The sequence below is a fragment of the Clavispora lusitaniae genome (genome assembly GCF_014636115.1).
Source record: "Clavispora lusitaniae strain FDAARGOS_655 chromosome Unknown tig00000223_pilon, whole genome shotgun sequence".
NCBI lineage: Eukaryota > Fungi > Ascomycota > Pichiomycetes > Serinales > Metschnikowiaceae > Clavispora > Clavispora lusitaniae.
In genome coordinates this window covers 354,842-367,837 of record NW_027093981.1, presented here as the reverse complement: position 1 = coordinate 367,837, position 12,996 = coordinate 354,842, and the positions used below count along the sequence as shown (strand labels likewise).

Below are 12,996 nucleotides of genomic sequence, written 5' to 3'. Positions count from 1 at the left end.
CCTGTGTCACTGTGTTCTTTCTGAGTTTCCAGTAATTCTTTTTATTTTTCTTTTTCGTTTTCCTTTTTTCTTTCCTTTTCTCTTTCTTTTTCTTTTTCGTTTTCCTTTTCTCTTTCCTTTTCTCTTTCTTTTTCTCTTGTCTATTAGCTTATGCTTGCGTTCGTTTATTCTTGCCTGTACTATTTTTGTCCTATGTAGTCATACTTACACACTCCCATACTCTGATACTCTAACCTTCTTTGACTTCATTGCATTGTTGACGTTGATTTTTCTTTTGTCCGTGAAATCTCAGACGTCAACCTCTTGCATTCTCACATTTCCGTCTTCTTCCATTGTCGTCTCGCGAAAACAGACTTCGCAATCTAGCAAAACACCACTCTAAGCTGGACCTCACATCATTTTGAGCTCATAATTTTCTTAGCATTTTCTTCTTCTTGCACGTTCTCTCTTCTTGCTCTCTTCGTTTTTGCTCTTGCTTGACCTTCTCTGGCTTCTTTTGCTCCATTCTCCTGATTGTGTTCCTGCACGCAGCGCCCTCCTTTGGCGCTCTCATCTTTTCACTCTTGAAGTTACTTTTCATTCTTCTTTTCCCATACACCCACATCACCCATGTCGACCCCGGCCTTTCTGTTGCGAAACCCAGAGAACCATGCGCGCTGCGCCAAGCCGCTTCGAAAACGCAAGCTTTCGCCGCCGCAAATCGACACCCCTCGCCTGTTTTCCCCTAGCCGCCAGAAACGAGCCAAAACCACAAAAATCTTGGGCCAGAGCTTGCCCGTGCACAGAATCATTGAAACTTTAGACCGCAACGCGTTGCAGCTGCTTTTGCAACAGGTGGCTGCTGCAAACCCACAGGTGGCGCAGTCTATTGTCGATCTTGCGCCAAAGCCAGAAACAAAAGACGCCTTGGCGGTTATGCGGGCCAAATTCGACGCCATCACCGCCCATTTGCCCTACAAGTGCAGCGCCGAAAGCGACTATTCATACACCCGCGTCAAACCGTACTTGTGCGAGTTCCTCAGCACCCTTTCCGACTTCATTTTGAACATGCTTCCGCCATTGGAGGTTGATTTACAGCCTGCCTGCACCATCCTCGACGCCATCACAGAAATGATCCACAAGCTTCCAAACTTCTCCAATAGCGAGTTCCAGTACACGCGCGCCATGGCCTACGACCAGCTTTCCACCCTGTGGCAGATACTCTTGGATGCGGCAGACGAGCGTCTTCTTGTGCGGGTCGAGGCCGAAATGGGCTTGCTGCGGCGGTTGCAAAAGCATAACGAGCTTTCGGGCGGGAAGTTGACTCAGGCAGTAGAACTGGCCGGCCGTGGCCAGCTGCCGCTCTTGGGTGGCTTGATTACTGTCGACTACTCGAGTTTCCGTCATTAAAGGTACAAAGAACAAGGAGAAGTTGACTAGTCATAAAGGATGACACTGCATGGGCATGATAGAGAAGAGCGAAGAACACGATACATGACTAAAGAATGAGACAACGAATGCATCAGCATCGCGCGGTCTCTTAGAGTAATGCGGCTTTAGGCCCAAGGGTATATAATACTGATAAATAAAGGTAGGTAACGGTATTTTCAACAAGCGTATTTGCTATATTACTGTAAGATCAGTGTCCCTATGTACTGTCGTCTCTATGTGTTTCTCCAATATCCACCATTCCTCGGTCTTTCTTTCTCATGCAATGTACTATCATCAACTGGTTTCCAAGGCCGAAAAGTATCGAGGGACGCCCATGTATGCCATTCCAAACGGTTTCTGCAAACACCAACTCTGTATTCAAACGAACCGTCCCAACGCAGGGCCCAACTTGTCCTTCTCGTCCGGCACGCCCATTTCCTTGAGCCTCATCCGCTCTCTGCGCTCTTTCTCCAACTCCAAGTTGCGCTGCGCGCGCATCTTGCGCGCGTCCATCACGTTGCTCTTGCTCTTGGCCAAGTACCGTTTCAATTTGGAGTGCTTTTCTGGAAGATCTGGGCGAGCATCGAGATGCGCTTCGCGCTCCTTCTCTTCTTGCACCTTTGCTTGCTCTAACTCTTCCCGCGTCAACCGGATGTTGCGCGCCTGTTTGTCCACGGTACCAATAAATGTAGGATCCATGGCAATGGTATCTGGCGCCAACTTGTTGAGCAAAGCACGCACTTCGCCCTCTTGTCTTTGCTTTCCAGACTCGTATGGATTCACTTCTAAAGCATCGTAGTTGGCCTCACCGGCTCCTGGAACAATCACAGTCGAGACTCCCTTAGCGTGTCCAACTCCCAACACATCTTCAAGGGGAACAAACCGTGCACGCTCGACCTTTGACGACGGGAGCAAGTGTTTCATGTATGGTTCGCGTTGGTGTGTCTTAAACGCATCCTTCCAGATAGTGATGTTTGGACCCCATCCAGCAGCAAGAAGTCCAGTATCAGACACATCCAACGACATTGCAGGGGTCTTGGTGTGGTATACATCCAACTCTTTGAGCATACGCAAGTCCCAAAGGCGGAGGGTCTTGTCGCTGCCGCTCACAGCCATATATTTTCCCTCTCTGTCCACGGCGATGTCCCTGACTGGTCCTCTATTCAGTTGCATTTTGGCCAACGGCTTGCCCATTGATGGACTCCACATGGTAACAGTTCCATTTGTGTGGCCCAAATTAATGACGGCGTTCCATGGATTTTGTTTCATCGCCTGTGTGGGGCCCAGTTTCGTTTTGTGCTCGCTCACCATAAAACCGGTGGAGACATCGTGAAACTTGACCATGCTAGTGTTTCCCGCAGTAACAAGCAAGAAGTGGTAGGGCAAGAAATCAAGCTTGGTCACGTCCGGGTGTTGGTCCAATCTATGGAGCTCCAAGCCTGTCTTGTCATAGACAAAAACGTACTTCTTCTGTGCTGCTGCAAAGTACTGGTCGCTATGGAAGTATTTGACAGCATGGACAGTCTCGTTGAGAAACAACTCACAGTCCAATTTGCCTAGCCTCCAATCCATCGATGCAACGTGACCTTTGCGACCTGCGATCAACATTTTCCTTCCATTTCTTGTGAAGTCCAAGCTGTAAGGTCCTAATTCTGTGAGTTTCAAGTCAATTTTCTTGTTGGATGTAGCCTGGTCAACAGCCTCCACAATATCTTCTTGACGGAACTTATATGTCTTTTCCATGGGGCCATCAGCCTCCAAAAAACCAACCTCTTCTTGAAGCAACATGTCAGTAGCTTCTGCCTCTTTGACAAACTGCTTGTACTCGCTGTCAACTTTTTTCAGATCACGGTTGCCGCGGCCGCCTCTCGGCTTGGCAACCTTTCCTTGGAACTTGTCTTTCTCCCTTTCGTATTTAGACATGGTGTATTTTGGGAAGACGTGGAGTTGAAAATTTGCGATGAGATGCTTTGTGCCGTATTATGGAGTAGGTGCGATTTTGCGCATGGAACTTTCACATCAAGCATGAATAACCATTTTATGAGAAAACTGTCCGATGCATCTAGTATAAGACCTGTCTCCTTTTTTTAAACAACTTATGTTTCTATTACCTTTGCATCATTTTCTTTTCTCTCTAGCTAGCTTTTGGTTATTAAGCCAACATCATTATGTCAGCGCGCATTCTGGTAGTCTCAATTCACATGGAGAGGAGACAGCTGTCATACCAGCTAGACAATTCATGTTGAGAGATGGCCGAATGTCATTTTGTGACTTACCTTTGAAGGCGATACTTCATTCTCCTTTCTCTACCATTTTGATTTCGAGTCTTGAAAACGTCATATTACTAGGAACAGAGCTAGTTTCATGAATCTCGAAATTCATTAATGATACCACCCTATCTTAAGGTGTCACTTCGATCATTTAAATTTTCTTTATCACGTAACGGTCACTGGTGTCACCATCTCTTTTTTCTTAACGCATATAATCACCTGGTTTTAGAGGCGCATTACGGCATAGAAGAGATGCTCCACATCGAACGAGATTCTTTTCCCCAACTGTTTTCTTTTCGGCAATGAAGTCCTTCTTTCGCTCGGGCTCCGCCCCTCGTGTGCTCCAAGCTAGCTTCATCCCAAGACCAGTTGCTGTTGTTACTGGTGCAGTTGCGCTTTCTGCATTCACGTACTACGCATTTGACGCCAGAGCTGGTTTCCACGAATATGTCCTTTGTCCCCTCATCAGAACCTTTACTGATGCAGAGACTGGTCATGTCTTGGGTATCAAGTTCATGAAATACGGCCTTGCTCCAAGTTTGAGAGGTAAGGATTCACGCTTGGAAAAGGAGCTTTCCCCACTTCTTGGAGTTGATGTTTTTGGAACTAGATTGAAGTCGCCCATTGGTCTTGCTGCCGGTTTGGATAAAGACGGTGAAGCAATTGATGCCTTGTTCAACACCGGCTTTTCATACGTTGAAATTGGATCCATTACTCCGGAACCACAGCCAGGTAACCCAAAACCACGTTTTTTCCGTTTACCCCGTGATGACGCTGTTATCAACAGATACGGCTTCAATTCCTCGGGCCACTTCAATGTCGTTGCAACTTTGGCAAAAAGACTCTCATCTAAATTGAACGGGAACCCGCTGCCAGAGTCTAACTCATTCCGTGATGGTACACTTTTGGCAATTAACCTCGGTAAAAATAAAACTGGTGACGAAGTCGAAGACTACGTCAAGGGTGTCCAACGTCTTGGTCCATATGCTGATGTTTTAGTTGTCAATGTTTCTTCGCCAAACACTCCGGGCTTGCGTGACTTGCAAAATGAACTGAAACTTACCAATTTGTTGACTACTGTTGTTAGTGAAAGGGAGAAAATGGGCACAAACAAGCTTGGAAAGAAGCCACCAGTATTGGTGAAAGTTGCTCCAGATTTAAGTGAGCCGGAAATCGAGTCTATTGCTAATTCAGCCAAGCTGGCTAAAGTTGATGGCATCATTATCTCAAACACCACGATCCAGAGACCACAAGGCTTGTTAACAACTGACCAAAAACTCATATCCCAAACTGGAGGTTTGTCTGGTAAACCTTTGAAACCTTTGTCATTGAAGGCGTTGAGAACGTTGAGAAAATACACCAAGGACTCTGACTTAGTCTTGGTTGGATGCGGTGGTATTTCATCGGGACAAGACGCTTTGGAGTTTGGAAAGGCCGGTGCAACTTTTGTGGAGTTGTACACCGCTTTCGCATACAAAGGACCAGGTTTGCCTGCCAAGATTAGAGATGAGCTTGCAGTGTTGTTGAAAAAGGAAGGCAAGACATGGCAGCAAATCATTGGAGAAGATGATAAGTAAGTCTTCGATTTCTGTGTTTCTAGGTCCATCCTTCGTTCGAAAGAAGAAAAAAAGAACACTATAAGATTTTGCAATGTGTAGATTATTTGAGCGCTGTTATAATTTGAAGCAAACAACAGTTATTATAACCTAATAGCCTCTGCGTCCAAAATGAGCCTAATAGCCTCTGCCTCCAAGTTGGAACAGCCGTGCAATCTTCTTGCGACCGCAACTTCGTGTATACTACAAATATGTTTTCAATCTTTTCCGCTTTGAGTACCCGGGATTACATGTATTTATATACAGCTGCGAGAGCCTTGGCTGTAATTCTTTTTGCAGCCTAACCTAAACGCGACGGTATAAAAGCAGCAGGTTTTCGCGTTGTATCTCAATGTTTACGTTCAGGCGTAGAATACAGGAACAGTAATCATACACAAACACCCATTCTTTTTTCTTCTAGGCCATGTCCCACGAAACGTACCCGGGACGACGGGAATCGCGTCGCCGGCTGCATCGTTCTTCGGGCATTTACAATGTTATGCCGCAATCGCCGCAAGCCCACTATCCTGAGGATGTTTTACCTCTTGAGACAGAAAAAAACATTGAGAGATTTGAAGCGGTGGCTGATGCGGTAAAGGAGCTAGAGTCCAACATGACAGATTTGGCACAGATGCATGCAGCGGTGAATGGTGGGTTCAATGAACCATTTGCTGCGTTCCTCTATGGGTTGTTGATCACAATGTTTTGCAACAACTTCCCAGGATGCCCGACGCAGGCAGCATTCGAAAGCATCGCCAAAGTGCAGCGCGCACAGACTCACGTTGAAGAGCTTGAGAGGCGAGTGCATCTCCTCCGTGACGCCAATAAGAAGCTTCAGGACGAAGTTTCCTCAAAGATCCTTGAACAAAAGACCATGGCTATCCGTAACGAAGTGCTAGCGCGTAAAACGCCTGCTCGCCGTGCTCCTCTCCACTCCGCTTCACGCGTTCCATCCCTTCGACATAGAAAGGTTCAAGTGGCCCATGATGATACATTTTCTACTACAGACTCGTTTATAGAAACCCCTGCTGGACCCAAACATGCGACGCGAAAGCCGCCTGTGCCCCGATTCTCAAACTCTACAACTTTGGGCCAACCTCCACTGGATTCGGATGGGCCTAATCTCAACCAGCCTCCTCGGTACATGCGTGGACTTTTTGATAAAACAAACACAAGCAATGTGCGAAGAACAGATTCCAAGCGGCCGCGGCCAGCTTCGACAAAAAACTCACGACTAGCATCACGCCCTCCATTCCGATAGATAATAGATTACAATAAACGGTAGCAAACTCTAGTTTATTGTACTTTGGTCTTTTCTTTTATCCTTGCAAGAGTTTCGTTAGGAGCTCGTACTTCACCTGTTGCACCGACTTTTGCTGCTGGCTAGCCATCACCAACAAGAAATCCTTATTTTCCATCAGGTTAATGATTTTCTGCCGTCTAAGCTGCTCCTCATAACTTAGAGTGGACATGGAAAATGGGGGAAATTCAATTCAAGATTGTTTGGTTGAAGAGTGCGCAGTACGGTTTTGTGCACGTGACACCGCCAAAGGTATATGCTCGAGATATTGGTTTTTCGAACACCAACATCCAATGTCGGAACTTTCAGCTGAAGAAAAGAGAAAGCTTCTCCGTGAGAGAAGACAAGCTAAAATGGCCCAGGGAAAGGCCACGGACCGTCTTAATAATATCTTGTCGCAGGGCTCCTCTGTAAAGTCGTCCAACGTTACATCAGTGCTCGATAAGCCTGAAAAGGCCACTACTACGGTGATGGATCTTCCTTCTAGAGAGACACAGTCACCCACGCCACTCCACGATGATCCTGAAGTGCCGGATATCACTTCTCTCTTGAAGGAAAAGGAGAATGAAGCTCCCGACATGGAGGCCATGCTCCAACAAATTCTTGGTGGCTCTGGCGCCCATACAGGCACAGGAAACGATGGTGGTGCCAATTTCCTCCAAGAAATGATGAAGGCGATGGCTGAAGATCCTAGCGGAGGGTCCACGGCGGAGGAGTCGTCGTACCAGAGCCAGTTATCGCAGTACCATGCCTACGAACAGAAGCAGTGGAAGGCCCGGTTCCTCATTGTGAGATGGATCATACACACGTTGAACTTTGTGTACCACTACATTGCCAGTGGCTACAAGCTTCTGGCTTCGCCATATGCCTTTGTGCGTGCACAGGCTGTCGACAGCCATGTGAGAACATTTTTCACGGCGTTTCTTACCGTCGAGGTTGCAGTGATTTCCGCCTATTTCCTTGTGATGTCGCAGCCCAAGTTCAAGGAGTTTTCGCGGGAGAATCTTGTGTCTCGCATTTTGTCGATGGCCAGTGCAGTAGTCCCTGCTGTGGGTCGCTATCAACCTTTGGTGACTCGTGCACTTGTCTACTGGAATGGTGCAAGCATATTCGTGGGCGACCTTATGCTTATGGTGTTTTACTTTGGTATCACTAGCGTGCTTGGGAATTGACCCCCGTCGTCCATAGACTATGTACATCACATGCGTTTCTTCATGTCCTTGCGCTTGGCCGCAATCAACTTGTCAGCGCTCAGCAGGCCGCGCCGCTTGTAGACGCTCCATGCCAAAAGGAAAGTACTGGCTATCAGTACTCCAAACCACGTGAGAAGATATTGCATGTGGTTGTTGGTGAACGTTACCTTAGGCACTGCGGCCAAAGGCACACCTTGATTGATGAATTCAAACTCCTGCCACTCCATTGTCGCGTCTTCAGGCGAGAGATGGACTGTGCTACTTTCCGTGTTGCTTCCTCTGTCTCCCCATAGTGCTTTCCAATTCCAACTTTTCTCCTCGTTTTTTGTTTCTTCGGGTCCTTTCCAGGGCTGGTCTTGCAACAGGTACATCATCTGTGCATACACGGGTAACGAGCCTGTCTCACGCGCCATCGCCTCCACATCAGGCACGTGGAATAAACGAGTGCCTTCCTCGTGTTCGTATTGCAAGTAAGATTTTGCGGGCATCACACGGAGCATGGCCTCGATCTCAATCTCGCCTTGAGGCACGGCCAAGTGGGACAAGTAGCCTGTGCTCCGAGTGGCGGGCACCACTTTCTCCTTGCGGATCCAGCCGCGCTCAACCAAAATGGGCTTCCCGCCGTCGGCACGAACAAACGGCGTGATCAAAAGGTAGCCGACTTCGCCGTTTCTCATGCGCGGGCCAAGGAACAACTCCTGGCTATAGTCGAAATGGCCACGGATTTTGAAGCGGCGGAACTCAAAGTCCTTGACCGCTGCCGGATCGATGTTGGCAGGCAATCCGTCCAACGGCGGTTCTGCAAGAAGATGCTCGCAGCGCGAGATCAAATCCACTTTCCAGCGAAGACGCTTCACCTGCCAGCAGCCCAAGAAAAAGCTGATGACAGGCATGGCGATCATCAAGCCCAAGATGAAGCGGCGGAATATTGGCAGTTTGGACTGGTTCTCCGCACGGGCCAAGTTGGTGACAGACGACTTGATGGGTTTCCAGTCGATGGTGGGTGTTTTCACTGTGCGGCGAAACACCACTGGGTTTTTGAGCAGCGCACGCGCCGTTATGCGTGGCGACGCGCCGATTCCAAGCCGCGTGGATATTCTAATGCCTAGCATGGAGGAGAATGGGGCTGGATGAAAGTGGGACCAGAATAAAGAGTGAGACAAGGCAGAATGCATAGTGGCTGGAGGGTTGTGTTGGGAGGCACGGGTGCGCACGCACTGTCAAGGCAGTCTGCAGTCTGTTCAGAGCAGAGGGAATTAATATATAATATTGATACGGACTGTCAACGGTTCTGGCATCTTTTAATGGCTTTCAGACGTATAAGGAAGGAGAAGTCTGATGAACTGCTAACTAGGAATTGAACTGCTAGCTAGGAATTGAACTGCTAGCTAGGAATTGAACTGCGAACTAGGAACTGATCAGCGGAATCCAGTGTAGTCTGAATCCATTATTGGAATGTGTCTGGCTTCCGTGGTGTCATGATCTTAACCTTCCTTTTATCTGGCATCTCATGAAAGGAGAACAAAGTACGTCAAAAGACAAACTAACAGAGATAATCAAATGAGATGCAGAGCCATTGACAACCGAAGAAATGAATGAATTCTGCACGTTCGAACGAAGTCTGCCATGGCTACAATGATGGCTACAATGATGGCCTACAAATAATGGCCTAAACGACCCAATTGCTCTGTGTCCTCAGCCTGAATGAACTTTAATACCACATGTAATTGAGAAAACCAAACATGAACAGAAAAGTAGTGTCAGTGTATCGTATTTGAGGGACTGGCTTCTTCCGTTTCCTATTGCTAATTTCTATGTGCGACATGTCATCAGTCACTTCCACAACTTTTTTTCCACACCATCACACAGCCCTCCTCCACTACTCTCCACTACCCTACTACGTCTCTTCTCTCTGTCTATTTATTTTTATTTTTTTTCTCCAGCATGGTCCATCGACGTCCTGGGCCAGCGGTCGTGCGCGCACCGCTCTTCTCGCACCGATGCCCTCGCGATTTTTTTTTCCACTTGCAATTCCCATCTTTCTTCTCATCCCCAAAATGGCCGCCATCGACTACCTTCTCTTTGAAGAGGCCACAGGCTATGCCATCTTCAAAGTTCTCATCCAGCAGGATGACATTGCTGCCAGAATGCAGGAAGTGCAAGAGGCGTCCAACGACTTGGGCAAGTTTTCCAAGATGATTGAACTTGTGTCTTTTGCGCCTTTCAAGGGAGCCGCCCAAGCGTTGGAAAACGCCAACGACATTTCCGAAGGCTTGGTTTCCGACTACCTCAAGTCCGTGTTGGAGTTGAACTTGCCGAAGCCGGCCAAGAAGGAAAGAATCACCTTGGGTGTCAGTGATAAGAACTTGGGTCCTTCCATCAAGGAGATTTTCCCGTACGTCGACTGCTTGTCCAACGAGGTTGTGCAAGACTTTTTGCGTGGTATCCGTGTGCACGGCTTCAAGCTCTTGAAGGAGTTGCAGGCGGGCGACATTGAAAGAGCCCAGTTGGGTTTGGGCCACGCTTTCTCCAGAGCCAAGGTTAAGTTTTCTGTGCAAAAGAACGACAACCACATCATCCAGGCCATTGCCCTTTTGGACCAGTTGGACAAGGACATCAACACCTTCTCCATGAGAGTCAAGGAGTGGTACGGCTGGCACTTCCCTGAGTTGGCCAAGATCGTTCCTGACAACTACACTTTTGCCAAGTTGGCCTTGTTCATCAAGGACAAGGCGTCGTTGACTGACGAGTCGCTCCACGACATTGCCGCTTTGCTCAACGAGGACTCCGGCGTTGCCCAAAGAGTGATTGACAATGCCAAGATCTCCATGGGCCAGGACATTTCCGAACTAGATATGCTCAACGTGGCCACTTTTGCCGAACGTGTTGTCTCCATCTCCGAGTACCGCCAGCAATTGTCCCAGTACTTGAGCGACAAGATGCACACCGTCGCCCCCAACTTGTCCACCTTGATTGGTGACGTTGTTGGTGCCAGATTGATTTCTCACGCCGGTTCTTTGACCAACTTGTCGAAGCAAGCTGCGTCGACCGTGCAAATCTTGGGTGCCGAAAAGGCCCTTTTCAGAGCTTTGAAGACCAAGGGAAACACACCAAAGTACGGTTTGATCTACCACTCTTCTTTCATTGGCAAGGCTTCCACTAAGAACAAGGGTAGAATCTCCAGATACTTGGCCAACAAGTGTTCTATTGCCTCTAGAATCGACAACTACTCCGACGAGCCATCCACCGCTTTCGGTCAAATCTTGAAGAAGCAAGTTGAGGACAGATTGAAGTTCTACGACACTGGTGCTGCTCCTATGAAGAACTCTGATGCTATCAAGGAAGCCTTGGCTTTGGCCGGCGACTTGGCTGATGACATGGATGTGGAGCCAGCAACCGAAAAGAAGGAAAAGAAGGAGAAGAAGGAGAAGAAGGACAAGGCTGAAAAGGCTGAAAAGGCTGACAAGTCTGAGAAGTCCGAGAAGTCTGAGAAATCTGAGAAGAAGGACAAGAAGGAAAAGAAGGACAAGAAAGAAAAGAAAGAAAAGAAGGAGAAGAAGAGAAAGGCCGACGACGACGAGGCCCCAAAGAAGAAGAAGAAGAAGTCCAAGGACTAATCCTATGTAAAATAACACATATTGTATAGCATGTTAAGAAAAGTTGACGCCATGTAAGCCAGAGGTTTAGCCTCGGAGAATATTTTATGACATCCGAACTAATCGATCAAATAGTCTAAACGAACCACGACTTAAACCTAGGCGACTCAAGCAAAACGAAGTTGTCCATGTTTTGGGTGCTGGTTTTTGTATAAGGCTCATGAGACTATGTAATTTTTGACGACATCACTAACCACATTATACGAAGTAAAGATATGCCTTTCTATTTCTATTTAAGAGGACTAGTAACAAGTCATGACCGTTTTAAAGCTAATTTATAGGCACCTACATGAACTAACAATAGACACTGAATTTAGCTCTTTCCGATCGATCCATATTCGGTCACTGTTTCTCATTTCACAATTATGCCTGTGGTAGATGTAATGACTAACTTTTGACAGGTTCCAAAAGGTAGCCTCTACTATGGAAACACTTTGGCGTATCGTAGAGGGATGCCGTTAAAGAACATGGGATAAATCTTCCAACAACTTAGACCGGAAATTGGAATAGGGAAAGATATGAGTGTAAAGGGTTCAAGATCTATTCTAAGGACATGAAGTAGACTTTTGTTGGACGATGTGGACATGGAAAACATAACAGGCTTAGCGGGAGGACTCACATTAGACACTATGTTTTGATAATTTAAGAAGAAAGTCACTAATGTAAGACTCCGTGCCACTACTGAAGTTCGCCACAAAAGTAAGCAAATTGGATCTTGGACTTATCCAAAACTGCTTAGGAAATGTCTGGAGAATTTAAGGAACAATGATACCAACGGGTTAAATGAAATGGTGATAATTTGGATTAAGGTTTGTTTTATTCATTTATGGAGTAGGCTTCTCTTGAGGAGAGAATGGGTGGGTCCACTAGCGATTTTATCAAACGTCTGTACTTTGGAGGAGAAACTTTCAGTTTAGAACCTGCTGAACAAACGTTTACAGTAGTAAAACAGAATCAAAAAATTGCATATCCTGTGGAGGACGAAGCCACAACAGACGTTCTTGGAAGCACAAACTTGATGGTATTCTATTGCCGGAAATATATCGCCTATTAGATGGTCTACAGGCGAAAACGCAATTTTATCTCCATTGCTTGAAGTCTTATATTCAATGATTATGGGAGCACTATCATCTCAAGGAAATATTAGTTTGGAAGCTAGAAACCTTGGAGCGTTGAACTGTTGCAAGAAGAGCAGATAGGATACGGAATGACCGAAGCACCCATTTTTTTACCAATGGAAAAACCGCCAACCAGCTGTTTTTTTTTTGGGTCTATTAGTATCATATTAGTAAGTCACAAAAGCCTCGCCATAAAAAAATCAGTCTTGATAATGCAACTGCTTGTAAGAGTCATAATCACCATTTACTTGTTGCTCTCAGAATAATTTACTTTTGCATTTTTACCTCTTGGCTTTTCTTGCTTGATTACTATAAATGGTTTCTCGGCTGTTTGCATATTTGGTGTTTTGAGAGCTGTGGAGTTGGGGATTAGGGAGTTCGAACTGTGACAGTTCGGCTGCGTGGAGACTAGACGTACGTCTCTAAATATAAAGAGATTTGGGGAAGTTGGCAA

The 12,996-nt window shown here is 46.7% G+C and overlaps 7 protein-coding genes across 7 annotated transcripts; 5 read left to right on the top strand and 2 right to left on the bottom strand. All coding sequences in view use genetic code 12, as the record gives it.

Annotated features, from left to right (window-relative positions):
* Positions 1-609: 609 nt before the first annotated feature.
* On the top strand, positions 610-1,389 carry FOB63_004520 (uncharacterized protein; the record flags this gene model as incomplete). Its single annotated transcript, XM_002614226.2, has 1 exon — positions 610-1,389. One exon carries the CDS (start codon positions 610-612, stop codon positions 1,387-1,389), a length of 780 nt encoding a protein of 259 aa, XP_002614272.2.
* A 399-nt stretch (positions 1,390-1,788) lies between these two features.
* FOB63_004519 (uncharacterized protein) lies at positions 1,789-3,333 on the bottom strand (the record flags this gene model as incomplete). Its single annotated transcript, XM_002614227.2, has 1 exon — positions 1,789-3,333. One exon carries the CDS (start codon positions 3,331-3,333, stop codon positions 1,789-1,791), a length of 1,545 nt encoding a protein of 514 aa, XP_002614273.2.
* A 649-nt stretch (positions 3,334-3,982) lies between these two features.
* On the top strand, positions 3,983-5,257 carry URA1 (dihydroorotate dehydrogenase; the record flags this gene model as incomplete). The annotated part of the gene is made up of 1 exon (XM_002614228.2): positions 3,983-5,257. One exon carries the CDS (start codon positions 3,983-3,985, stop codon positions 5,255-5,257), a length of 1,275 nt encoding a protein of 424 aa, XP_002614274.2.
* A 442-nt stretch (positions 5,258-5,699) lies between these two features.
* On the top strand, positions 5,700-6,536 carry DAM1 (Dam1p; the record flags this gene model as incomplete). Its single annotated transcript, XM_002614229.2, has 1 exon — positions 5,700-6,536. The coding sequence occupies one exon, from the start codon at positions 5,700-5,702 to the stop codon at positions 6,534-6,536; it is 837 nt and encodes a 278-aa protein (XP_002614275.1).
* Positions 6,537-6,868: 332 nt separating this feature from the next.
* On the top strand, positions 6,869-7,747 carry FOB63_004516 (GET complex subunit; the record flags this gene model as incomplete). The annotated part of the gene is made up of 1 exon (XM_002614230.2): positions 6,869-7,747. One exon carries the CDS (start codon positions 6,869-6,871, stop codon positions 7,745-7,747), a length of 879 nt encoding a protein of 292 aa, XP_002614276.2.
* Positions 7,748-7,773: 26 nt separating this feature from the next.
* Positions 7,774-8,943, bottom strand: SHY1 (Shy1p; the record flags this gene model as incomplete). Its single annotated transcript, XM_002614231.2, has 1 exon — positions 7,774-8,943. One exon carries the CDS (start codon positions 8,941-8,943, stop codon positions 7,774-7,776), a length of 1,170 nt encoding a protein of 389 aa, XP_002614277.2.
* Positions 8,944-9,582: 639 nt separating this feature from the next.
* On the top strand, positions 9,583-11,385 carry SIK1 (snoRNP complex protein; the record flags this gene model as incomplete). Its single annotated transcript, XM_002614232.2, has 1 exon — positions 9,583-11,385. One exon carries the CDS (start codon positions 9,583-9,585, stop codon positions 11,383-11,385), a length of 1,803 nt encoding a protein of 600 aa, XP_002614278.2.
* Between the last annotated feature and the right edge of the window lie 1,611 nt (positions 11,386-12,996).